The following is a 27,700-nucleotide window of genomic DNA, read 5'->3' as shown; positions in this document are numbered from 1 at the left end:
TCCATGGGACCTGACAACATCCCAGGCTGCGTTCTACATGAACTACAGAATGAACTGGCACCCCACCTAAACACCATGTTCAGTCATAGCCTCACCTCAGGCTTTGTGCCCACTGAATGGCACACAGTGACAGTTATCCCACTCCACAAAGGGGGAGCCACCACAGACCCCAGGAACTACCGCCCCATTAGCCTAACGAGCCTGGTCTGCAAGGACATGGAATGTATCATCATAGAACTTATAAACAAAGACATTGGTAATCTCCAAACTCTGGACCCCACCCAGTTCGGGTTTGTAAAAGGCAGATCATGTCTTCTAAACCTGACAGACTTCTTTGAACTGCCGCCCCATTAGCCTAACGAGCCTGGTCTGCAAGGACATGGAATGTATCATCATAGAACTTATAAACAAAGACATTGGTAATCTCCAAACTCTGGACCCCACCCAGTTCGGGTTTGTAAAAGGCAGATCATGTCTTCTAAACCTGACAGACTTCTTTGAAGCAATCACCAAAGCCGTAGATGAGGGTAAGGTTGTTCACACAGCATATCTAGATCGCACCAAGGCTTTTGACACTATCCCTCACTCTGGAATTATAGATGAACTCACTAATCTAGATATAAATCCCTATGTCACAAGATGGGTTGCCTATTGGCTCACTGACAGAATCCACACTGTGAAAGTAGCAGACTTCAAATCCAACTTCAGACCAGTGACAAGTGGAGTACCACAGCGTTCAGTCCTGGGTCCTCTCCTGTTTGGTATCTACTTTTCTGAAGTACAGGCTAACACAGAAGGTCTTTGGCTATTGAAGTTCGCAGATGACTGCAAACTAGGAGCCATAATCAAAATTCCTAACAATGGGGACATCCTACAAAAGAGCCTCACTGAGACAGATGCCTGGTGTCAAAGCTATGGCCTCAAGCTGAATGTCAAAAAGTGCAGTGTCATTCCCTTTGGTAAAAACTCTGTACCCATGAGCTACCACATAGGTGGTAGTCTACTTAACACTGAAAGTGTGATAAAAGACCTTGGGACACAGGTGGACAGTAGTCTCTCCTTTGATAAGCACATCACCACAGTAGTCAGGAAATCCTTCTACATGGCACACCTCATAACAAAAGGTTTCCCATCCAGGAAAAAAGAGGTCATTGTTCCCCTCTACTCATCATTCATTAGACCCATTATAGAGTACAATGCCCCTTTTGGTATGAACCTCACAAGACATCTACAACAACTGGAAAGGCCGCAGAAATATCTCACAAAGAGGATTACCAGCCTCAAACAGATGCCCTACGCAGACGGTCTAAAAAAACTCCAGCTTTACTCTGTCGCATATCACCTACTCAGAGGCAATCTGTGCCTAACATACAAAGCTATGTCAAACACAGAGCTGTTGGACATGCTCCACTTAAGGAAATCCCAATCACTCTGAACTACACACTTTAAGGACCTAAACCTTGTCACCACAATAAACAGAACATGTTGAAGGGATAGATTCCTGTCCCAGAGACTTCCCATACTCTGGAACAAACTACCTATCTATATCAAACAAAGCTCCTCATTAGCATTCTTCAAGAAAAATCTTGATGATTGGATGGGAAATAGGAAATTCACCCCAGGGATCACCTCTGTGGCTCTGCTCGACAGGGACACAAGAAAATAATTTTCTTGGGTGATGAAAGCCAGGGTACCTTTTTGGCTAGGCTTGTGTAGGCCCTAGAGCCGATAGCTTAGTACCGACCTATGAACCTATGAACCTATATATATATATATATATATATATATATATATATATATATATATATATATATATATATAATGCACATACATGCACACAGTCAGGTATGTGAGTTTAAACATAGTTAAGTACTTCTGATTTCCTTTTGTTAATGTTTTTAGTGCAAGGGCACATAATAAACATATGTCAAAGTAAATTCAGCTGTATATTATGGTTGCTATCAATGGTCACATTTCCTTTGTAGACTAGAAAATGCTCATGCAATGTATCACTTTAAGAACTGACTCAAAGTCAGTGGGAATCTCTTACTGTGGGTCTCTGTGTGCCAGACATGCATTCTCCTCTGGAAGGATGTCACAAAAAAGCATAAAAGACCTTTTTATGAACAGTATCAATGCACCTAGTTGATAGGGTTTCCACCTGTCTCTCTTTCTGCAGTTCTATCCTGTGGGGGTGGGCTTGAAAATGGTAAATGTGTTGATACGTTGCAAGAAAATATATTATCTTAATATAAAATCTTTTATAAATAACCAACAGTTAAAGTTTAGCATTTCAGTACTGTGATGTTACTTATACAAATTTGTCAGAAGAGGTGACAACTGCCTTTAAACCCCTGACTAATCTAATTGCTTTGTTTTGCTATAAAAGGGGAGTGTTAAGTTTGCCTCCTCTCTACAATAAAAGCAGTGGAAAACAGTTCCACAGCTTTCTGTCTTTTTTATACCAGATGTTATACTCCTGATATTAGCAGAATTAGTTGCCCATCTATGATTGACAGCAGTACCTGACAGGGTAAACTACAGTTTTATTTGTGTCTATAGTATGGCATGCAGGTGGAGACAAATTCCTCTGCAAAGTATGTGAGAAGTTAAGCTTAAAAAAATGTTGAGCGTTCCCTTCCTTTGATTCCAAGGCAAGGAAATGAAAATTTTAAAACGTAAAAGCAGGTTTCTGGCACCTAGACAATACTGGAATCATACTGTAGGGAGAAAAGAAACCTAAGGATTGAGTTAAACTGAAGCAGTGGGTCAACTTTCATTTAAAGACATGCCTCCAGATCTTTAAATAATTTAAAATAATTTATATGATAGTAGCCTTGAATATTTTACAAAGTTCACTTTCCTGCAAACCATGGTCACACCCTAAACAAATAATATACTTTGTGTAGGAATCAGTTGAAAGGCATTATTTACCACAGTAATTTATAGTGATCATAGATAAGCTACAATCTAGTGGCTGAAAACTGTTCCTGAAAAAAATGAAAATATATACAAAAGATACAGAAATAAATGATTAGGACCAGTAGACATGCCAAACATGAATCTGTAATATATTTGTAACCCAAATTACTCAAAATAAAATGCTTGTGTTGACTGATAAATGTTCAACCATCCTTTATAAGTGGTAAGAAGAAATAAGTTCATAAGATCGTAAGTTGAAGTGCTAAAGTTTTACAGCTTTCAAGGAACACTATCTCAGTAATTGTTGGATCAAACACTATAACCCCGGCCCAATCATCCAAAGACTTCTTGAAGTTTACTAGACTATTCATACTGCTGATATATTAAGGTAATTTATTCCACAGCTGTATCATCCTATGTGTTAAATAACAAGTTCTATTATTTTTATTACATAACTCTAAACAGAACTTTAACTTGTGATGTCTTTCGATTATTATATACTTACATACCCAATAAAGACTGAAGATAAGTCATTACACACTTTCTAAACAAATAAAAACTGATCCCTGATATATCTATAATGTAGGGTATAAAGACCCACTGAAACACATCTATATTTATAGCCTAACTACTTAATATCAGGCATTCTTTTTGTAGGTTTATGTTATACTGATTCTATACAATTATGCTGGTGATTATTAAGAGTACAGAACATTATATTGTGTCTCAAAACTGGTCTGATATATACCTTAAACAAACTAACTAAGATTGTACTCTCTCTACTTGTAAAAGTTTTCAGAATCAAACTATTTGTGTCAAAGTTTTATTACAGATGGCTCTCACATGATTTTCAAAACAAAAAGAGGAACCAATCAGACTACCAACATCCCTATATTCACTAGCTTCCAATAAATTAAATGTAGGCGATGCAATAGATCTCCTCATTTTTTGTTTACTAAAATACACAGCATTATATATTTTCACTAAATGAGAGACCAGTTTTGCTATTCTACTTAACTAAGTGTAGTAAATATCTATTAATATTTGTAAAATCATCTTCATTATTAGCAACAAAAAAATAGTTCATTTTTCAGTAGTCAGCATACTTAACAAACCAACAATGATTATCACATGGAATAGAGGTAAAAAAATATTAAACGAGAAAGATTCAAGCACAGATCTCTGAGGAGCACCTGATCTCACCAGTGCTGGATCTAATTTTTTTCCATGAATTACTGTTCTTTGGGTTCTGCCTCTGAGCCAAAGATTAATCCACCTAGATAAATATTGATTAACATTATATTGTTCTAATGCAAAATCAAAAAATAGTATGGAATAATAGTAAGTCAAAAGCTCTGATTAAATCCAAGTAGATTATGCCTGCACTAATTCCCACCTCCATAGCCCTAGAGATCTTAAAAGCTCAGCAAATTAGTGAGTGTAGAACAGCCTTTCAAAATAACATATTGAAAAATATCAAGCAATGCACATTTCCTTTAAGTATGATTTCATTAATACAGATCTCAAATCATTTGCAAAATATTGATGTTAGGCTTACTGGACAATAATTTTGTACTGTTATTTTGTCTCCAGATTTAAAATTTTAAATTTAAAGTATTTTAAATTTAAATTAACTTATGATTCTTTCCAACATCTTGTTACATATAAATTACAGATCATAGAATAAAATGTCCTAGTTAATACACTCAATAAATAATATTTAACATTAACCGACAAAATTTCAGGAATACAATCAGGTTCACTCGACATGTCAAATTTAATTTTATTAAAGGCTTTTAATAACACATTCTCAGTAATATTAGGAAATTTTGTCATAAAAATTCATTCTTTCTTTCATGAATTGAGAATAATAATCAATCATATTCATGCCAAAACCAGTGAAATATTGATTAACTTTATTAGTTATTAATTCATAATCAGTACTCATTAACCCATCTACAGAAATAGAATTAATTTCACCTTTTCCATTCCTGAAGGAATTAATATATTTTTTATGTTTATGTGATTTATACTATACAAATATATGCATTTGTCAGCAAATTTTCATTTTTATTTCATTTTTTTCATTTCTTATACTTAATGGTAGTAGTTTCTTGCTTCTCAAATTTTATTCATTTTATTAAACTTATTTGGAAATTAATTAACATCTGGAATTAGCCTGTACTAGTTTTGAATAAGGAAAAGAGGGTTCATGATGATTTATCAAACAAAATTTGTCTGATGGACAATATAGTGAACACTGAAAGCTACATTTAGCAAATCACAAACAAAGATTTTTTTGTACAGGCCAAGCTCCTCTGCACCCTAATATGAGGGGAGACCACCACTCACTTTTAACTTATACATATTAACTCCACAATCACACAGAAGTGGAGCAAATGCAGAGTTGTTTGCTGAAAATGCCTATCATTGAACTTTGTTTGCAGTATTGTCAATTTGGCAATTGACCATCTAATAGTTGTCATGATGATGTAATACAGACATTAGTGATGCATTGTGTGAAAGCAACAAAAGCACAAGCTGGGACTGTGGCTACTGTGAGAAAGTTTATACTGATGTCAGAAACTGAGAAAGTAAGATACAATCACACTTTAGAATTTATTTTATTTATTATTTACTTATTTTACATTTGTTGACCAGGCTAGTCTAACTGGATATATGTCAATTTTCAGTAGAGGCCCGGGGAGATAAGCTCCATAACACACAGATAAAATAACAGCAAACAATATAAAATAACTTCAGTTGTATATACAAGGAAATTTCTGGTTAATACAAGAAATAATTCAAAGAGGACAGAAATCATTACAATGTAAAATACAGGTTCAAAATAACATGTAGGTACAGTACTTAATGAAAAAAAGGAGGCATACAGGCTAATTCCACATACAAGTACAGTACACAATAAAAGAGGCAGTATAATGTTCAGTAATAGTAATAATGAGTTTTTTTAACAAATAAGTATCCAGAGGGATGGAAAAATAATGAAATATAGAGTGAAAAAGGTAAAAATAGTTAAAAAGGAAGATAAAAGAGTTAATGAAAAGTATAGGGTAGGCAGAGCATATTTAAGTGCTAAAATATTCAGTCTTGAAGGCATAACTACAGAATGATATACACATTTTTATATTCTATGCATATTCTCTACATGCACCATTGAAAATGTATCTCAATTAAGTTTGACCTTAGTATATGTAGTATATGTTTTAGTTCAGCTGCATTCTATGTCACACAATCTTATTTCTGAATTTGTAAATCTAATTGATTATATTGCACATATGATATTTTACAGTAGTCTCCTGTTACTTCATTATGCAAAAATATACTCATTACTATTTATATGTATACTAAACCCAATATTTTTGTTACTACAGGAGCTAAAACTGATATGGGAGCAGGAACTTTATACACAGTTCACCTATTCAGACCAACGTCCATATTTTCACACATTCCCTGCAGATGTAAGTATATTAGCTATTTGCAGTAGTACTTGTGACATAAACAAATACGTTGCCAATAGATATAACAGTGCTTTACCATATAACATGTTTTATAATTCCCCCAAACAAATGTGTATTAGGGCTTTGTTCTATTGATACATGATATTGTTTTGATATGAAGATGAAGCAAACCTTGGATTGGCCTTTTCTGTTGTTGTTCAAAGTCCATTCCATCTATTGGTTTTCAGATTTATCCACCAAGGTAATAATATCAAAATCCATCCTCTTAGCAATATATACAAGATGCTGATGTATCTCTGTAAAACAATTGATAATGGGCTTTTATTATATCTATCTACATTACTAATTGAAATTATTTATGAATGTTTATATTTTAATGGAATACCATTTGTGTAAATTATACCTATTTTACATATTTTCATTGTGGATGCACCCTGCAACACATTTGCTTCAAGGGTTTAGCATTCTGTTTTCATGGTCATAAATCAAGAAAATAAGGAATAAGCATTTACTTAACATCATGGCCGACACAGTATCCTTAAATGCGAAAATTACATCTTTGCTTTCATTTAGAAGAAATTGTTATATTTTAGCTAAGAGTTGTATATTATATTAGACATATGAAATTGATAACTATTCTTTTCAGTAATGGTGCAGCTGTACATCACTGTTTCCCATCAAAAGTTGCAGTACCTCATTTTGGAGTGGAACTCTCTGTGTGCCCTAAGTAGTTCAGTTTTAAAAGATATAAAAAGTCAGTTTGGACTTGATCCACTAACCTTCAGGAATTGTTGAACCAGGACTATTATTTTCTTCCTCTTTGCTTATACTTGGGATATCTTCAACTTGCAGGGAAAGCTAAGGTAGGACTACTGTACTTTCCACTTTATTTCTGATTATGGATTTGAACTATAATGAAAACCTGAAGAAATAAAACACTTGTACAAGGACTGTACGGAAAATAAAATATAGACTGCTTTCTTTGGAGTCAGCAAATTAAAACTTTGAGAATCTGCCTGTGAGAACTCTACAGTTGCTGAATATCTATAGAAATATGGTGATAGTTAGGCACAGTATTCTCCAGAAAGTAATGGGAGAATATTAGTTAGATGTCATTATTCTCTTGCTAGCTGTCTGTCTAAAACATTTTTTTATTCTTCCCTCTGCAATCAATTACTTGCTTGTATATTTAATTAGCCTTCTCTATACTTAAAACTGAATTTCTATGAAATAAAATGCATTTATTTAATTTATTCAATTACAAGAGGCTGTGGCTGGTATTTTATTTATTAGTTTCGTAAGGGTAACCATAAATCATTGGTGTGATGTTTGACATCTGCTGTTTTTGAAGAAACACTGGCTATAAGACACCATAATTAAGTATATTAGTTGGCTCACTGGAAGAGCTTGAAGTAAATGAGACCTTGACGCCACTTTCTTCTGGCAGGTGGCAGCATGTACTGATCAAGGAGTAAACAGGTGATGACACTGGATAGGAAGCAGGAGCCCCTTGGGAATCATTGTGTATATATCTGTGCACATGCAAGTGTGTAGATAACTTGTATGTGTGCATGTGTGTGTGTGTGTGTGTGTGTGTGTGTGTGTGTGTGTGTGTGTGTGTGTGTGTGTGTGTGCGTGTCTGTCTGTATGTGTGTAAGTGTCTGCAAGTGTATGTGTGTGTTTCTATCAGTGTCTGTGTGTACATGCGTGTATAGGCATCATTTGGCTAAGTCTCAGCTATGATGGCAAGCTTACACTTGAAGGCACTGGAGAACCAGTGATTATAAATCTATTATATATTTGTACATTATAAAGCTTATTTAGGTATGGCAGGTACCATTATCATAACCCAGGACAGTAATATGTATTCACTTTATGGTCTTATGGTCAATCCCCTCACATACTTACTTGGTTGTCAATGACACGGATCAACAGATCTTTTCCCCTGGCCATCATATATTATATTATGGCAGCTGTATGTAATTGAAAATGTATACCTCTGCTCTTACATTCTGGTGGCAGTTTTGCAGAGGTCAGACTCCATATTCATTCACTTCACAGTAGCTTTACGGTGAAAAAAATCAAATATCTTAACAGTTGCAAGGCTATGTGCATCAAGCAAAATGCAGGCAATAGCAACATGAATCAACTTCTAATTGACTTCAGAAATAAAACAATAACAGACTTTAAAAGAAAACTAAAACAGCATCTGATGAAGGCTAATAACTGGAACTGCTAAAAAGATAATGGATAAAGTACAAAATGCATATAATTGTTATGGTACTTCTGTCCCAGGCTGTCATTATGCTGTTATAAACCAATGTTATAAATGAATGTTACAAATGAATGTCTTACAGTATTTACCACTGCTCGAAAAGTACTCTTTTTACTGTAAAGCACACTTACCTTTCAGAGCAAATATATGCAGCACTGTCTCCAACCCATATAACACAGCTGGTCTCACTACCATCTTGTAGACCTTCCATTTCACTCTTACTGGTACCTGTCTGTCACAAATCACTCCTGACACTCTTCTCCACCCACTCCACCCTGCCTGCACTCTCTTCCTCGCCTCTCTTCCACACTCACCATTACTCTGAACTGTTGATCCCAAGTATTTAAACTCATCCACCTTCACTAACTCTACTCCCTACAGCCTTACCATTCCTCTGTCCTCTGTCTCATTCACACACATATATTCTGTTTTAGTCCTGCTGACCTTCATTCCTCTCCTCTCTAGAGCATATCTCTACCTCTCGAGGGTCTCCTCAACCTGTTCCCTACTCTCACTACAGATCACAATGTCATCCACAAACATCATAGTCCATGGGGACTCCTGTCTGATCTCATCTGTCAACCTGGCTATCACCATTGCAAATAAGAAAGGTCTCATAGCTGATCCTTGATGTAATCCCACCTCCACCTTGAATGCATCCGTCACTCCTACTGCAGACCTTACTACTGTCACACTGCCCTCATACATATCCTGAACCACTCTTACATACTTCTCTGCCACTCCTGGCTTCCTCATACAGTACCACAACTCCTCTGTAAGCATCCTGTCATATGCTTTCTCTAGGTCCACAAAGACATAATGTAACTCCTTCTGACCTTCTCCATACTTCTACATCAACACACTCAAAGTAAACATCGCATCTATAGTGCTCTTTCCTGGCATGAAACCATACTGGTGCTCACTAATCATCACCTTCCTTCTTAACCTAGCTTCCACTACTCTTTCCCATAACTTCATGCTGTGACTGATCAATTTTATCCCTCGGTAGTTACTACAGCTCTGCATATCACCCTTATTCTTAAAAGTCGGTACCAATACACTTCTTCTCCATTCCTCAGGTATCCTCTCACTTTCCAAGATTCTGTTAAACAATCTGGTTAAAAACCCCACTGCCATTTCTCCTAAACACCTCCATGCTTCCACAGGTATATCATCTGGACCAACATAATTTCCATTTTTCATCCACTTTAAACCCAGCCACTGGGAGATGCACAAGCCAGTGTATTTCTTCATGCCAGTCCCAAGCCCAGATAAATGGGAAGAGTTACGTCAGGAAGGGCATCTGGTGTAAAATTTTTTCCAGAGCAAATATGTGGACAACAATGCAATGTCTGTTCTAAACGTATTAAAATATGGTCCTATAGACATTATGTTAAGAATCTGATGCAGGTTCCAAGTAGAATTCTTAGCCAAAATGGACATAAACATGAGCTAAAAAGAAAGACAATGTAACCTTAGTATAGCAATGTTTTTGCTGAGATGGTGCAAAATAACATGTACTAAAGAGGTTAAAGTGCTGCTGTCTTTAGCATTGATAGTGGCTAAGAAAGCTATAACTAGAAAATGGAAAAACAAAGACAAACCATCCATAAGAGATGTAAAAAAGATGATTATAGATTTTTAATATAAAATATAGGACTATTAGAAATCAGAAACAGAACTCCATAGTTAACAAATGGGCTGTGTGGGAAGAACATTTTCACGGAACAAAATACCTAGGATTTATATCTTTTTAATAAAGTAGACTCCAATATAAGGTTTAAAGTCATCGGTTAAAACTTGCAATATAAAACAATATGGGCTCTAATTAACTCCTTATCTCAAATTATGTTGTAAATAGTTAATTGATATGTTATACTGTTTATGAGCAATGCTAAATCAAACTTAGAATTAAGACTAGATACAATAGTTGATTGTAATTTGGAATTTACATGCATAATGATGGCAAGTTGTTTATAATTGAATCTAAACTTTGACATGAGGTTAGTTTATTAAGTGTTTAAATATACAATTATAAAATGATACTAAAGAACAGTGCTGAAATCACAAGTGCACTGTGCATGGGGATTGCACAGTATGTCAAACTGAGCATTTTTCAATAAATTGGTTTCATTGCTTACTCAAAAAATAAATAAAATTGTGCTGAAAGCAAAACATCGTCTCAGGGTTTATTTGCCTTAATCTGTGGATGGCATTTAAATAGTGAAGCTAAGTCTCCAGTTCCAGAAAACAATCATTGCTTATCAAGTCAACGTCTTTGCCCAAATTGTAAAATGGATGCATTACACATACAAATAATTAGACAAACAGCATCAAAGAGCAACAGTAATATGGAATCACCTTCCAATTGGCTTCAGATAATAAAACAAGGACAGACTTCAGAACAAAAGTAAAACACTATCTAATGAAGGATAATAAGGGTAACTGCTTCAAACATAATGGATGATGTACAAAAACTCAGACAGCTCACTGCTTTAAATATCATTATATTTTTAGCAGTTTATTTCAAAAGTTGACAGCCTCATTACCTGTACATATATAAATAATATTTCTGGCTACTTCTGTGAATACTTTTAGGTATTTTGCTCAGTTTTATTATCTTGCTTTATTTAGTTTTTCTCATTAGATAGCTTGCTTAACTTATTTGCCCTCTTTTTTATTGTTGAGGTACCACATGACCACTGTAACGTCATTCTGTATCAGTACTTGGCCTGGTGGCAGGGAAAGAGTAAAGCACTTAATGCTAACTGCTAAATAACATATACTTTCTTATCCTATAAGTGACTCTATAGAGAACAGTGCTTGATAAGGTTTCTCTTCTCTGCCATTCACCATTCAGCAAAAAACTTGGAAGATCCAACATTCAGGGATGGCTTCACAACTGGTTCCAACACATTCTGTCAATTAACATTCTAGGTACATAAGCCCATACGTACCATCAAGACTATGAACTCAACCCTCTTGCCACTAGTTAGTCTTTTCATGCAAATCAAGAAATAATAATTCAATGATCCAATGTAGAGGTTTTCAAACTCAGGGCCTTTGCAGGCGAGTTAAGAGTTTACTTTATTAAAGCTCCTGATGCAAAAACAATATCTTTAAACTATGAGTCTAACAAGTCCTTGAAGGTCGATAATTCTTTACCACATATAATAGTTACAGGCACAGTTTCATAATCTACCAGCTCCTGACTGGAAAAATGTGCCTTTTAAATTAGATCTAATGGTTGGTAATTTAACCAAAAAATATTACTTCTGGTATTAATATTATGGTCAATATGTCTAATGCCTAGTACAGATGAGCATTCAAAAGACACGCAGCTGGAACACTTGTTATGTTCCTATGGGGTCATCTGCAGATTTGCCATGAGCCTCCTTCAGAGGAGGTTTAGGGTATTACACAGTGTAGACTTTGGTTTGTCAGGGACATTTTGATGTTTTTGCCTGTATGACATTTCTCTGTGACCATTTTACTTATTGTTTTGTAATTTATCAAAGGAAGCAGTGTTCACTATTGACAAAGGTAAGATGAGATTTTAAAAGATTTATGAAGATACTGACAGAAAATTTAGAAGAGTTAGTTGATATCTGTAAAATGAAACAAGTCATATGATGAATATATTTAGACGCATACTCCATACCAAGCTGGTAAGTGGTGCCACACAGGACGTCTGCTTCTTGAGCATTTGGGGTCTAAATCAAAAGACCGACGAGGTGTTTAATCGAACACCTCTTCGTCGACACATATAGAGTGAATGCACTAAAGCGCGAATGCTCAAAACACATGAGGATGGCCAAGCAATTTCTTTCCCAGGGAAAGAAATCTCTGTTTTGAGCATTCATGCTTTAGTGCATTCGCTCTTTGTGTGTTGACAAAGAGGTGTTCGATTAAATGCCTCGTCTCTTCGGTCTTTTGATATAGGCCCGAGCATTTGACATGATATGCATTGATTTATATTCCATTTTGATTTCTGCTTTTGAGATGAAGATCTCTGTCTTTTTCTGTTACAGTTTGCCAGTAACAACCTTATATGTCTTTCATTTAGACCTGACACTTTTCAAGCAGAGATACTGTATGGAAATAATGTCCCTACTAGAAGCTCTAATGGGTGATTATGACTGACTGACAGGATCATTTTACATCTTTCTGTAGTATGGACATTTGATGGCCCAGTGGTGCTTAGATTTTCTGCTATATGATATTATCTTTAACAGCCCATCAACATTTCCTTGTCTTTGAAATCAGTATCATATGAAAACACTCCTTGATCAATATTGCAAATGTGTGGTCATCAGCGACATCCCCCCCCCTTCTGGGATTAAAAGTGTACATCAAAGGCTGGTGGCCCATTGTCACTGTAAACTTTTTTACCATAAAGATATTGATTAAACCAGACCAGGCTAAGGTATTCTCTGTTATTTTGGCCATAATTATGTTTAGTTTACCTGTCATCAGTGACTTTGTACCAAATACAAGAAGTCTTTGTCCAAACTATGAGCTTGGTAAATAGAATAGTAGCTACTCCATAAGACAAAGAGTCACTTGTCAATCTAATGGGCAAGTAATAAATAAAATGCCTAAGAATTTAATCTTATTTTATCATTTCATTGGCTGCCAGGAATTCAGTGCTTTCCATCAATTTCCAGGTAGAACGATTCTGTAATAATACATTTAACTGATATAGCATCATTGAGAGGTTCAGTAGAACCTCATGGGGTTAGATTCAATAAAGCCTGCACTAAGTGTACACTAAGTGTACAAGATATGTATTCAATAAAATTCTTATCACATATTTTGTGCTTTCTAGTCACTCAGAAAGATTACACTAAGTGTACATGTAGTCTACACTTTGTGGTAACCTTTATGAATCCCTGTCAGTATTTAAATCTGCAAAAATATCAATAGGAAAACTAAAATTAGGAGGAAGAAGGTGTGAGTTCTGTCTGTGTTGTCTGTTCACTCAAAACAGTGTACACTTAGTGTAGACTTTATTGAATCTGGCCCATGGTAATAGCTCACCATTCATAGATATAACCCCAGCCATGACACATTGAAACGTTGATGCCTTTAGCACAGCATGCATTTTGTCTTATGACTTGTGTTAACCATATTTGTCAGTCACATGCCCACAACAGGAAAATTTCTTTCTAAACATAAGCATTTGTCTCTATTAATTCAAAGCCCACATTGTTTAAGCATTGAATTATTCAACTGTTCTTGTCTGAAACCAAGATGTCATTTATATAGAACTGTTTTTTACAAATTCTGTGAAGTACCTGAAACATTTTTATTTATATATTTGTTAACCAGGTATGTAGGCTGATATTTGGACCCTTTTCAGCCATGACCTGAACACAATGAGAGTTGCAATAATAGAGAAGAGTACAAAATATCACTTACAGTCATTAAAGACCATAACATACAGTGTGACACAGAGTGTGCTCTTTACATTTACTGTAGTAATGTACAGGGTGATAATGTAATGCTGAGGGAAGAATATCTATCCCTTGTTTATGACACAAGTACAGTGACTTTCTCGTCTCTAAAATAAGTAATAAGCTTTTGACTGAATTAAATGTTGACTGTTATTGTTTAATATTAATTGCTTTCACCAATATAAAAGATGTATAGATGTCTTTAAAATGGCAGGGTGATGTTTTCCTGTTTACAGAAGCTATATGAGGAGTTTTTTTTGTTTGTTTGTTTTTTTTTTTTTTTACTATTAATGTATTTTTTAAGGTGGAACAGTATTTTTCTTAAAGTAGTTTAAAGGAGAATGTAAAAAGCATTAAAGTATATTGAACTGTGAGTGGCAACCAATTTGCTTTTGTTTTTTAGTCAGATGCAGTGATGTTCATTTTAGGGGACAGATAACTGAGACAACAAAAGCTATTAATAATAGTTTGAATTTTGTGAGTGTTTTGGGGAGGAAATAAGTGTACTAATAGGTATTATATATTCCACATGAGGACTGAACACATTGACTGCAACAGCACACTAAGCAGGAAGCATAAAGTGGCAGGCTGTTGAGTAAGAAGATTTTAGTTGCCTACTGTCTTGCCCCTATCTTGTCAATGTGGGCTTTAAAGGACAGATCATGATTTGGGGTAAACCATAGATACTTATATTGTGTTACCTGAGCAAGCTGATATTTATCTGGAGTTACAAAGATCAGAGGCTTGCATTTTTTTAACTTCTGGTAGATAAAGTATAACATGGGAGCTCTTTTTTTTTTTTTTTGCTCAAATATTTTTTTTATTTTCAATTAAAATAACAGTTACATAATATTATTTTTAAATATAATTTTAAACAACTATATACATTTACAATAGCCTGACTTTCAGTTATATGCACTGTATGTTATTAAATACAGAATTAACAGATCAGTTATCAGAGATACAATACTGATTATTGCAGAGTGTCCAACAAAGATATAACTTTCTTCCAAAGATTATTTACCAATGGCCTGGGATAGATTTGTAGTTCTTTGATTTTTATTTCCATCGATGCAGTTGTCTTCAGTAAAGTGTAGAATTCTTCCAAGGTTGGGAGTGTATTTGAATTCCACCTTCTGGTTACGTATTTCCTAGCTATAGCAAGTATTATCCATAACAAATACATATTTGTCTTATTCAGGTAGGGACCTTCATTTACATTTAGTATAATCAATACTTTAGTTACGGTAAAGGATTCACTAAACAAAGCTTGTAAAAAATATTGATTCCATTCCAATATGATTTAATTTTATTACATTCATAAAAATATGAATCCAATCTGCTTTATCTGACTTTTCACACCTCCAGCAAAAACCATTTGTAGTAGTATTGATCTTTCTAATTCTATCTGGTGTTAAAAATGCTCTGTGTAAGTATTTCCAGTTAAATATTTTCCAGTACTGTGTGTTAGAGGTGTAATTAACTGATAGTAAGATGTTAGTTTTAATTTCTTCTGCAAACCAGCATAAGAATCCATTTTGTTCCCAGGAGGTTATTGTTTCCCTATATATTTTTTGAGGAAAGTTCTTAGTGATGGTAAATGGGGTTAAAAGGTCAAACCAAAGTTTTAGATATATGTTTGCATTGATAAGTTTCCTAAAGGAATTGATGTAATGATTAATCAGTGTTGTTTTAGAAGGTTTTGTTATATTATATTGTATACTTATGCATAGTATGTACCAGGGTTTGTTTGATTTGTCTACTATAAATTTTTTTAACAGATTAAATTCATTTGTTAATATAACCATTGTTAATTCTTTCCAGCTGGCAAAATAATTTGGGTTTATCCAGTCTATTATAGTTTTAAGCAGAGATGCTTTTATATATGTTTCTATTTCTGGGAAGTTCAATCCTCCTTGTTTCCAGGGTCTAATGTGATGAGTTAGAGCTACTCTATTCTTTTTGGGATACCATAAAAATTTTATTAAACATAAGTTTATTTCTTTAAGAATGCATCATTCAGGAATTAACTGTATTGCTAATGCTACATATAGTATTTTTGGCAATAAGACCATTTTTTATTAATTGCAATCTGTCTTCAAAAGTTAATATAATTTTGTTCCACTTTTCTATATATATTTTTATTGTTTCAATAATGTTTTTATAATTAATTAATATTGTTTCATTTATATTTTTGCATAACACTATTCCTAAATAATTTAGCATAAGTTCTTGTTTCCCTATGATGGATTTATCTGTAACTTGTAGTTCTTTTTTCTTATTTAAAAATAGAAATTTTGATTTTGATCTATTATAGTGTAGACCTGAAATCATATAAAATTTCTCCATTACTTCTTCTAGCTCTCCTAATGACTCTCTGGTGTTTGATAGGGTTAATAAAATATCATCAATAGCAAAAAGCATTATTTTAGATATGTACTGGTCATAGACTTCTATTCCTTTTATTCTTGGATTATTGCATATTATTTCTGCAAGTATTTCTATAGCCAAAGCAAATAAAATTGGAGAAAGGAGGCATCCTTGTTTAGTACCTTTCATTATATGGATAGATTTTGAGGTGAAACGACCTAATTTAATGTAGGCTAAGTTATTAATATATATGTTTTTTAGTAATAAGATGAAGGGAGGTGGAAATCAAATAATGCTAAAGTTTTAAATAGATATTCCCAGTTGAGGGAATCAAAGGCTTTTTCTATGTCTAATCCGATTACAATTGTTTCTCTATCTTCTTCATTCACATAATCTGTAAGAGTAAGTATCCTTTTAATATTATCATGTGTGTGCCTGTTATATAAAAATCCAGTTTGATCATTATTAATTGTCTTTGAAAGTGGGATTTTTATTCTGTTAGCTAAGATTGACATGAATATTTTGTAATCATTATTCAGTAATGATACAGGTCTGTATGAGGTGCAAAGGTCTGATGGTTTATTATCTTTTAGAATTGGTGTTATGAGAGAATATTTCCATGAGGGTGGCATTCTTGCTTCTGACTGGACTTCTAGCAACGTTTTATGAAAAAGGGAGATTACTGTTGAAGGTTGTAAATTTCCGTAATTATACCATCTATCCCTGGAGCTTTGATAGATTTACTTTCTTTAATCTTGTCAACAATTTCTTTGTAGGATATAGGTTTTTGTAGGTCTAGTTTTAAGTTTTCGGGATTTTTTTTTATATTGATAAGGTTTGTATCTAAGTTTATTTGGTTGGTATCTAAATCTTCTTTTTTGAAGTGTTCCATACAATGGAACTGAAATGCTTCAAGGATGTCTCCTATATCTGATACTTTTTCCCTTTCTTTTCATGATATATACTACCAATGTTATTTGCTTTAGATTGTATTGTAATTCTTGTAGATAAGTTATGTAGATATCTGGGGGAGGTGGCTAATGAGTTTATTTTTAATTTTTCCAAGGCTAGACAAGTTTTGTGTGTTAGAATTTCATTATATTGTTTATTTAATTCCTCTATTTCATTGTTGACTTCTGGACAATTCTGATTTTTTTTTTATTTTGCTTTCAAGAGTCTGGTTTGCAAGTCTAATGATTCAGTTTCCCACTCTCTAACTTTGTTTTTGTACCAGCTAAGGGTCTTACCAAATAAATATGCTTTTAATGAGTCCCAAACCATGACTCTACTGATTTCTGTTGTATTATTAATTTCAAGAAGTAACTGTAGTTCTGACAACATCCAGGGTCTGAATTCTTTAATTTTTGTGATATATGATGGAATTCTAGTTGAGAGGATTAAAGGTTTAAACTCTATTTGGAGCTTCATTATTAGAGAGTCATGATCTGAGATGGGGCATGGAACTATTGAGAAGATGAGGATTTTTGTTTGTAAATCTTGAACTATGAATAATTTGTCTGTTCTGGTTTGTGTTCCAAATGTATGGTCTTTATGGGAAAATAATAAGGATTTATCATTTTTTACTTTAAAAGTGTCTATTAAATGAAATGAATCAATCCATCTTTTTAAGGATTTTGAAATCATTGCTATGTGAAAAGACTTCATGGTGGTTTCAGAAGCTTCTAAGGTACAATTAAAGTCTCCTCCCAGTATAAGATTTCCTTTATAATTGTTGGAGATAAAATCTAGGTGTTTTTTAACCGTTCCTGCTCCAATTCCTGGGAACCAATATAGATTAGCTAAGGTCCATATTATGTTATTAAATTTAATTATAACAAATGCTAGTAGACCTTCTTTGTCTTCATATTCATAAATAACTTTTGGAGTGATTATGTTTTACTTGCAGAGAATTGATACTCCTTGTGTCTTTGTTCAATAGGAGGATTGAGCTAAGACTGTATAGTTCTTAGGGTTCCAAATAAAGCTATCATTAGTCTTAAAATGCGTTTCCAGGAGAAATACTACGTGTGCCTTATTTAGATTTAAATATTTTAGTAAGTCTGATCTTTTATTTGCATTATTTAAGCCATTAGTATTTAATGATAAGAATGTTAAATTCATTTCAAATTATTGTTGGAAGAAACTTTTTGCTTCTTTTTTTATTTTGATTATAGTAGTTATACCATAATCTCTGATAACATTGAATGTTATTTTTATGTGTGTAAACTTGTGAGTGTAATTTAATGTTCTTTCTTCTTTAAATACAAGTAGGGTAAAATTCTGGTCAGGCTATAAAAAAGTACTTCTATAAAACATTAATTCTAAAGTATCAAATACAAGTAAATATGAATTTCCCATTAAACATGGAATGAAGGTCATTCCTAATCCAATAGATAAATATAGAGCTATTGGATTATCACAGATACCTTTAACCAACAATATCAACTGAGCTCCATATGTTAAATTATTATATGGAGATTTTCTTAGAGATTTGAAATTCTATATTATTCTATTATTGTTCTATAGTATTTTATATATCAGGATGGAATGTTAGTAGTGTAAACAATTATTATGTTGACTTAGAAAATATACAATATTTAGTTACCCTTAAGAGATCCCAAACATGTCAGATATGTCATTTTTGGATAAATTAAATGCAACAGAGGAGCATACACTAAATAAGCCAACAACAGATTATTACTAAAATAATTTGACTAAAAGGAGTCTGTAGAAGACAATGAGTGATTGCCAATGAAATATGAATTTACTGTAGGGGTACTGTCTTCCTTTACTTTCCCACTCTTCAGCTCACCAACTTCAACTTACACTTATGAAAAGACATGACTTATCAGTGGTATCCTGACTCTGAGTAGAGGTGCCCTACATTCTAGTGTGCAGTTCTTTTACATATTTATAGATTTACAAAGCAGTCTAAGAATGAACTATGATCACCCTGACAATTCCCATCCTACATAGGGCACCTCCTGGTTCCAGAATGGGTAATCACATCAGGTCTAGAATGAATGTGAAGGTACCTATATGGTAATCAAGACTTACCTTAGGTAAGTATTAATCAAATAGTATTTAGAGCATCTTAGAGAGTTCTCGGGGCAGTTAGAATACTCTTGAGCCTCTCCTCCCTTGACCAAAAACAGAGATTTCCCTTCCCTTTCTTTCCCTTGTTTTAAATCAGTACTAATAAAAGAAATTTAGCAAACATAGGTAAACAGAAATAACATTCAGTAGTCAGTCTTGTACATGACTTGCAATCCATTAAACAAGTCAGTGACTAACATCACTTTAGTAAACATTATAAAGACAAATTAGAAATAATTTCCTAGCTCTTTAAATTTTCTGATAAAGCAAAAAGTTAACAATAAGCTATTTTAACTAAAAGTATAAAGCATTTAAATTTGTCCTTGCATGTATACATTTCTACTTATATTGTAGTGTCAATAGCTGTCTTTGAAATCTGGGCATTACTTCACTTCTTCAAATCATTCCTTTTTCAATTCAGGTTTTGTTTTGTCAAAACAGCAACAAAATTTCAAGGGCACAATTAATATTTAGACTGATGTTTCAAATAAATAACTTGTCAGTTGCCAATTGAGTTAGTTTAGAATGTATGGTTAGTGCAAATATAGCATCTTGCAAAAATAATAAATATTTTTTCGTGTGCTCTAGAGACTGTCGTATGCAAGAGACATATATAATGTAGCATATATAGAGCAGATAGCTTATGGATTCAGGTTGTTAAACTAAATTATGCTTATTAATCAGGCAGTTTCATTTAAATTTACAAGTAATTTGGGGACATTTCAGTTGAGTTTCCAGGAATGTGTAGTCCAATGTGAGTAATTGAGTCCACTTTTCCTCATAAACATATGTCACAATTCATTAAACAAAGCAGAGTCTAACATCTGTCTAATAATCATTATAAAGACAAAGAATAGCAATTTACTAGCTCTTCAAACTTTCTGATATTGCATAATGTTGACAGTAAGCTATTTTAACTGGAAGACTAAAACATTTCAATATTTCCTTGGGAATATATATATTTACTTTTACTGTAGTGTCAAGAAATGTCTTTGAAATCTATGCATTACTTCACTTCTTTCAAGTCATTCATTTTACAGTTCAGATTATATTTTGTCAAAATGTCAATATCATTTCAAGGGCACATTTAATATTTAAACTGATATTTTAAATGATTAGCTATCAGTTACCAAGTGCGTTTGTACAGAGTGTGAGGTAACTGCAAAGATAAAATGTTGCAAAAAGTAATATGTATCGTTTCATGTGCACTAGAGACTGACAATTTCAAGTAACATATAAAATGTAACTTTTACAGTGCAGACAGCTTGTGAAATCAGCATGTACAACTGAGTAATACTTTTTAATCAAGTAGCTACATTTAAGTGCACATGTAGTTTGGGAACATTTCAGTTGTGTTTCCAGGAATATGTAATCCTATGCGGAAAAATCATAAAATATTACAAATAGTCCTATTACGTATTTATTTTACCTTGCTTAGGCTGTTTTTCATTTTAATAACTAAACAACATTACTTTTTCTTATTATTTGTTATCTGTGAGGCTAAATGCACTTCACAGGTTCACAGTGTCCTTAGAAACTGCAGCAATTGTTTACTGTTGCTATGGCAACGCAAATAGAATGTGAAGAAAGCTTCACTTCTCTTAACCAGCAGTACAGTTTTCCCTCCTTTTATATATATATATTTGTGAATACTACATGGAAATAATTCAAAGGACATATGTACATGAATGGGACATTTCAGAGTTAATCACGAACAAGTCCCCAATCCCAATAAGCATAACAGCATAACATAACATATCATTAATCTAATAAATATTGTAATAACAATTAATTAAGTTCACTATTCCAATCAGTCTACCTTAAAACTAGATTATTTTAGACTATTATTTATCTATGTATAGATAGTGAGTTATTAAATATATACAGACTATATTAGTATAGAAAATAGAAAAGTTAGAAAGGGAGACAAGATGCAGTTAAATAATGAGAGAAGAGAGAGAAAGAAAAGAGAAAATACACATATACTATATATGTTGATTTACAGTATAAATATTTTATGTGCTATATAACCCTCCTTCTGTGAAAGAAAAGTACCCTGTTTTACATACCTGAGGTAATGTGAAAACTCTCATGTGTCATCTATTTTCAAAAAAATATAGATAAAGATTCCAGTAGTTAGTTACCTTTGTTTTAAAATTCCAAGCAGTAAAATTGGACCTTTAAAGTAATGTTAAAACAATTCATATCATAGTAGATGTTTTGAGAGATTTGGCTGCAACAGTGTCAGTCTTTTGCTTCTTCTTTTTGACATCTGTCCAGACATTTGTTTCTTTTGTTCTCTTGAGAGAAGGTGACATCTAATCCATATCTTCTGGTAACTTTATCATTGGCCACACTTTTTTCCTTTGTTCCATTATTCTAGATGAATAGTTGTTATCAAATCTTATCAGGCTCTGTTTATATTTTAGAGGTGCTTTCCTCCAAGCAGATCTTAAAATCAGTTCCTTGTCCAAGTATGAAAGAAATTTGATAATTACTGACCTAGGAGGAGAGTTTGAGTTAGTGGCATTTTTCCCAAGTGCTCTGTGTGCCCTCTCAACGCCAAAGGAAAGTCCTTCTTTTAAATTTAAAAAGTCAGGGATTCAGCTTGATAAAAAGGAAATATTATACCATGACCCCCCAAAACGTGCACGCTGATTGGCCAGCGTGCCCGTTGTAAATCGAGTTATACTAATGGAAAAAGGTCTGGTTGCCCGGACTTTTTTCCATTAGTATAACTCGTTTTTTTAAAACACTGTCCCGCTATGTTAAATGGGTTTAACATAGCGAGACAGCTTTAAAATAAGCAACAGAGATCTCCGTTGCTTATTTTAAAGCTGTCTCGCTATGTTAAACCCATTTAACATAGCGAACAGTGTTTTAAAACGGAGAAAGCAAGATCTCCGTTGCTTTTAGTCTCGCTATGTTAAATGAGTTTAACATAGCGAGACAGTTTTAAAATAAGCAACGGAGATGTCTGTTGCTTATTTTAACTGTCTCGCTATGTTAAACTCATTTAACATAGCGAGACTAAAAAAGCAACGGAGATCTTGCTTTCTCCGTTGCTCACAACTCTGATGTACTGCGCAGGCACAGTACATCAGAACTGCCGCGGATGCCAGACATCTGCGGAAGGGCAGCAAACAGGCATTATACTATGCCATTATTTAAGAAAAGTAATAGTTTCTTTTCTTAAATAATGTCATGGTATAATAGCAATAACCCACTTCTGGGTGTGGGTAATGCTAAATTTACCCACGGTTGGCTTTGTTTGGATCCTCGGGCTTCGCCCTCGGGACCAAACCATGCCAACCGTGGGTAAATTTAGCATTACCCACACCCAGGCGTGGGTTATTGCTATAATATCCTCACCTTCTGTGTTTTCAGGTAATCCGAAAATCCTGATGTTAATTCTCCTCTCCCTATTTTCCAAGTCATCTACTTTATTAACCAGCCAAGTGTTTTGTTTAAGTAGTTCTTTCTGTGATTCCTCTTCCTTAAGTCTGCTTTCTAAGTCATTTAGATAAACCTCTATTCCTGTTATCCTTGTCTGGTGTTGTTGTAGCATTTCCTTGAAGGTGTCACCCTGTTTTTGACTGCGTGTTTTAAGATTTTTCTAGGTTCTCTTTAAAATCATCCATCTTCAAAGACAACTCCTGCAGGGTAAATGCCATCTGTTGTAGATCCTTCTTTAAGGCAGCATCCTGGTGAGAATTCCTTGAGTTGCTCATTTTAACAAGTGAATATATCTTCAAGCTTTTTGACAGGAAATTATTTGTAAAAGTTCACCAAAGTTTCTAATTATGTAAATTAGACCTTTATCTATACGATTTTATACTTTGAAGAAAAAAAATAATATTTTTTCCGGTCTTATTTAACTAGTTATATGGAGCTCTAAAATACTGCTGCTTTCAGTTAGCCATTCAGCCCCCCCCCCCATGGCAGCTCTTTTGTGGTGTTAAATTTAAGCTAGTTACTTGTGTACCAAAACTATAACTATGAAAGTCGTTTTGTATTTATTTTTGAATGTAAGGTATGGATGGACCTGTTCTATGGAGGATATTATTGTTGTATACTGTAGGTCCTGTTACTCAACTTTAACAAAACCAAATAATTCCTTTTCACATCAAAAGCACAATCAACTCACTTCAAAATATATTGTCTTAATAACACAGAAATACACATGGTCCCATACACCAAACTATTAGGGGTAACAATTGGCAATAAGCTTTCCTTCGACCTCCATATACATAATACCATTAAAAAACTCATCATAAACTAGGAATGCTTTATTGGCACAAAAACATCATGGACTCAGCCACTAAAACAACATTAGCCTCTATGTACTTACTACCCTCTTTACTATACGGTGCCCCCATTTTAACCAACCTCCAATCTACACTAAAAATAAACTTGAATCCTATTAAAATAAAATCCCAAAATTCATAACAGGATTACCATTCTATAAACACCAATGTATTGCTCTTACCGCCCTTAAAGGACAACAATGGGATTCTATTATTAAACACTCAATTTCTATGTCCTTTTTCTTCCTATTTACTGTCCCTACTATGAATAAACAACAAGACAGCATTTAAATATTTTAAATTGACTGTTTCTCTCCACTAGAACAGTACCTTTTGTACTGTGGTGGCTTCACTTTCAAAAAACTTTTACCCCACCTTGGAAAAGCTGGCTGCAGTCTCCAATTCATTGATGTCATCAAAGCCACTGAATACAGGTAGTTTTCTGGCCAGTTCCCCTCCCCAAACTGACATTACCACAATCATCCTAAAAACCCACACATACTGTGATGTCACAGCTCCATTGTCCTTCCCTACCCATACAGAAAGTAAAAGAGAGAACATGGAAACAGTATGAGTCAAGTCTTCTGTTGTGAGCTGTCAATCACAGCAGGTAACAGCTCAAATTACCCATAGCATTTTGACAGCTAGGAAAGTTAGGTGTGAAGGGGAATTGGAGATGATACAAAGTACTACAATTCAGGCTTCACAAAAAACGCAGTTTAGCCATTATAAAAAGAAGCAGTAGTAAAAAGTACTTTGAAAGTCTGTTCTGTGGCATTTGCACTGTTTGTGTTTTAATTAGTCATTGAACGGCATGAAATGTTACTTAAAACTAACTGACTGAAAGACAGCAGTCTATGCATGTAAAATAAATGGAGTGACAGGAGCTTTAAGAAAAAAAAAGAGGCCTGCATGACGTAATTTTTTACAGACAAGCACTGCATTGTGGGATACCTACAGGCAGACTAAACAATCAGAATTACTTCCAAGATGCCAGACCTCATGTGGTCAGACTCAGAAATTATGTATAAAAATATTTAAAAACCTTTATATAGTCCCAGAGTGGTGTTAAAATGTAGGAAACACCAAACTATGATGAAATAAACATGTTTTTTGAGTCTGCGGGTACGGTTCTCCTTTAACTGGCTCAAACTACCCCAACAGCTCAACTACCTGCAACTGACAATGGCCCAAAAATTGCTAAATTCACAACAGGAGTACCATTCTATAAACACCATTGTACTGCTCTTACCTTCCTTAACTGGCTCAAACTACTCCAACAACCAACTACCTACAACTGACAATGGCCCATAAAATTATCTATAACTCCAAAACTTGCCATGTCATAAATTCCATACTCCAAACCTATATACTTAATTGAGCTCTATTCTCTGAAAACAATCAACTTCTAATTCTAAATAAACCAAACAAAATGCCCGGACAAAATTTATGCTCTTATTCAGTAACGAAATTATGGAATGCATTACCCCTTGAAATTAGAATTTCCTTAAACCTCAAAAAGTTCAAATTCAAATGAAAAGAACACCTACTGTCAAGTATCTGTCCCTGTTCAAAAATAACTTAAATCCCTCTTACTTTTTACTTAACTCCACCCCTCCTCTTTCTTTCTCTTCCATCTTCTTACCCCTCCCATCCACCTTCATTTACCTTAGCTACCTCCTTCTCTCCACTACATTTTCTTTTCCTCTCACTCAAAATTATCTCTACTGTAATCGCCTCTCACTGAATATCACCTCACTCACTTCATTTTTCATTACCTCCACTGAACACTACCTACCCCATATCAACACTTTTGCTTAAATTTATCTACACTCTTCATCAATTCTTTCATTTCCCCCTGCTAATACTTCCTACAAATGCTGACCTTTGAAATTACAGTCAGCTCACAGGTTTACCAGTACAAAAATATGTCTGTATGCAGATATGATAATTATTGGATTCTACGAAATGCAACCATAATAACTAAGTTTTCTAAACTTTCCTAAAAATGTTATATACATGGATCCTATGAGTTGCATTATATGTTAATTTTGTTTTTTTTTTCTCTATCTTAATGATTACTATGCTAATGTAAATTTCCTGCTATATTTATTTTCATTTGTGAATACTGTTTACTCATTAGTGTAAAAGTCATTTTTTTTCCTTCGTATTTGGAGTTTTTCTCCCCAGGCCTACATTGAAAATGGGTTTTCCATCCAGTCGGGCTTTCGTGGTAACCAAATGTCAAATAAATAAAAATAAAGCATAATCACTGAGGGGTGTGTGCTGTTTTTGATGTCATTTATAAATAGTGAAAGAACAGTACAGATCGAAGAACTGACCCCTGTGGTACCCCTGAAGTAAAGATGTCCTTTTTAGTTTGATTTTCACCTGCCCAGACCACAACAGTCCTGTGGGACAAATAAATGCTAAGCCAAGAAAAAAAGTATTAGGCCTAAAACCAAACGCATCCAGTTTCCCAAGTAGTACAGTGTGGTCCACACTCTCAAAGGCATGTGTGTAGACAAGAAAAAGACAAATTTTGTAAGGCCAGCTTTTCTCTATAACCAATCACATTTTATTATTCACTGTGTAGATTATAGTGATTGTTTTATGACCAGTTCAAAAATCACGCTGGACCAATTAAAATGAATATGTACTGATGTGCTCAAATAGTTGACAGTAAATGATTTTCTGAAATACCTTTTGTGATTAGACAAAGAAGTGACACTGGCCGAAAGTCCAGTTTCAGCTTTACTTTGCTTCTTCATAATGCAGTAACCCATATGATTTTACAGTCATTTTCAGTCATATTATACAATTGCAAGCAATTAAGCCATATTTTAAGTATTTGTCACTCTCCAGTATCACTGACTCATTATTGCTGCCCCTGTGTATGACCTCATGTGGATTAGCAATCAGACATTTTATTTTTTGTCTGGCACTTTTTGTTTACCACTAGCACTGTTTGTAGCACCCTTCCATACTTGCTTAACACAAACCTTCTGGCAGCATTTTATACAGTCGTTATCTTGCAACAGTAATCACTGGTCTCATGTGATGCTGTGTACAATGAAAGTATGCATGTTTCTTAGACTAACCCTGCCTTATAATTATCACACTTCAACGGTATCTCTGCAACACTTCAGTCATAAGTCATAGACATCCACCACCTTCTATGCAAGGCTTCCACAGCTCTTCAGCAATGTGTGATATACAAGGAGGAAAACAAAAGCATGCAATGCCTCTGGACTGCTGGCTTTTCTTCATTGTATGTAGATGAGTCAGGCAGCAAGTATGCAAGAGGAACTTGTTCATGAATCTCAGATGTCAAGAATTTCACAGAGTGTCCAGATTTTTGCCTCATATTTTTGATTTGTACCTCATAAAAGTTGCATTTTTCTGGAAAAGTCACTAAATGCCAGATATCTGAGTTTCAGACTTCATATTCTTCAGAAAATGCATACTAATGCAAAATCTGTTATTCTTCCAATGTTGTTCATAGATTAGTACTAAGCTAACTGCCTTGTGAACCATTTTAAGCCTAGCCAATTATCCCTTGTGAGACTCAAACCCTGCACCTTGTGTTTGTAAGGCAAACACCTTAACCACTAGGCCACCTCCCAATCATGCAAGTTTATAACAGCAATATTCAAAACCTACCCCTGATTTTGGGCCTTTTTCCAATCATTATTTTGGTTTTGTCCAGTATTCTTCCACTAAGAAGTTGAGAGATATGACCTAGCTGAGAAGAGTATCTGTGCAGATAGACAAAGCCATACAGTGAGATGTATA

General features: G+C 34.1%; 1 protein-coding gene and 1 long non-coding RNA gene across 2 annotated transcripts in view; one reads left to right on the top strand and one right to left on the bottom strand.

The window, feature by feature from the left end:
• WAS (WASP actin nucleation promoting factor) overlaps positions 1 to 27,700 on the top strand; it is a 749,592-nt gene that overhangs the window by 368,289 nt on the left and 353,603 nt on the right. Inside the window, exon 3 of the mRNA XM_044080287.1 lies at positions 6,315 to 6,401. Within this exon, the coding sequence (XP_043936222.1) occupies positions 6,315 to 6,401 (87 nt within the window). The remainder of the gene's footprint in view (positions 1 to 6,314; positions 6,402 to 27,700) is intronic.
• The window catches only part of LOC122809072, a 514,410-nt gene that overhangs the window by 220,131 nt on the left and 266,579 nt on the right, over positions 1 to 27,700 (bottom strand). The window lies entirely within an intron of this gene.

Source organism: Protopterus annectens, chromosome 8.part0, assembly GCF_019279795.1.
Source record: "Protopterus annectens isolate FY-2018-M chromosome 8.part0, PAN1.0, whole genome shotgun sequence".
Taxonomy (NCBI): domain Eukaryota; kingdom Metazoa; phylum Chordata; order Ceratodontiformes; family Protopteridae; genus Protopterus; species Protopterus annectens.
This window is presented reverse-complemented; position numbering and strand designations above follow the sequence as displayed.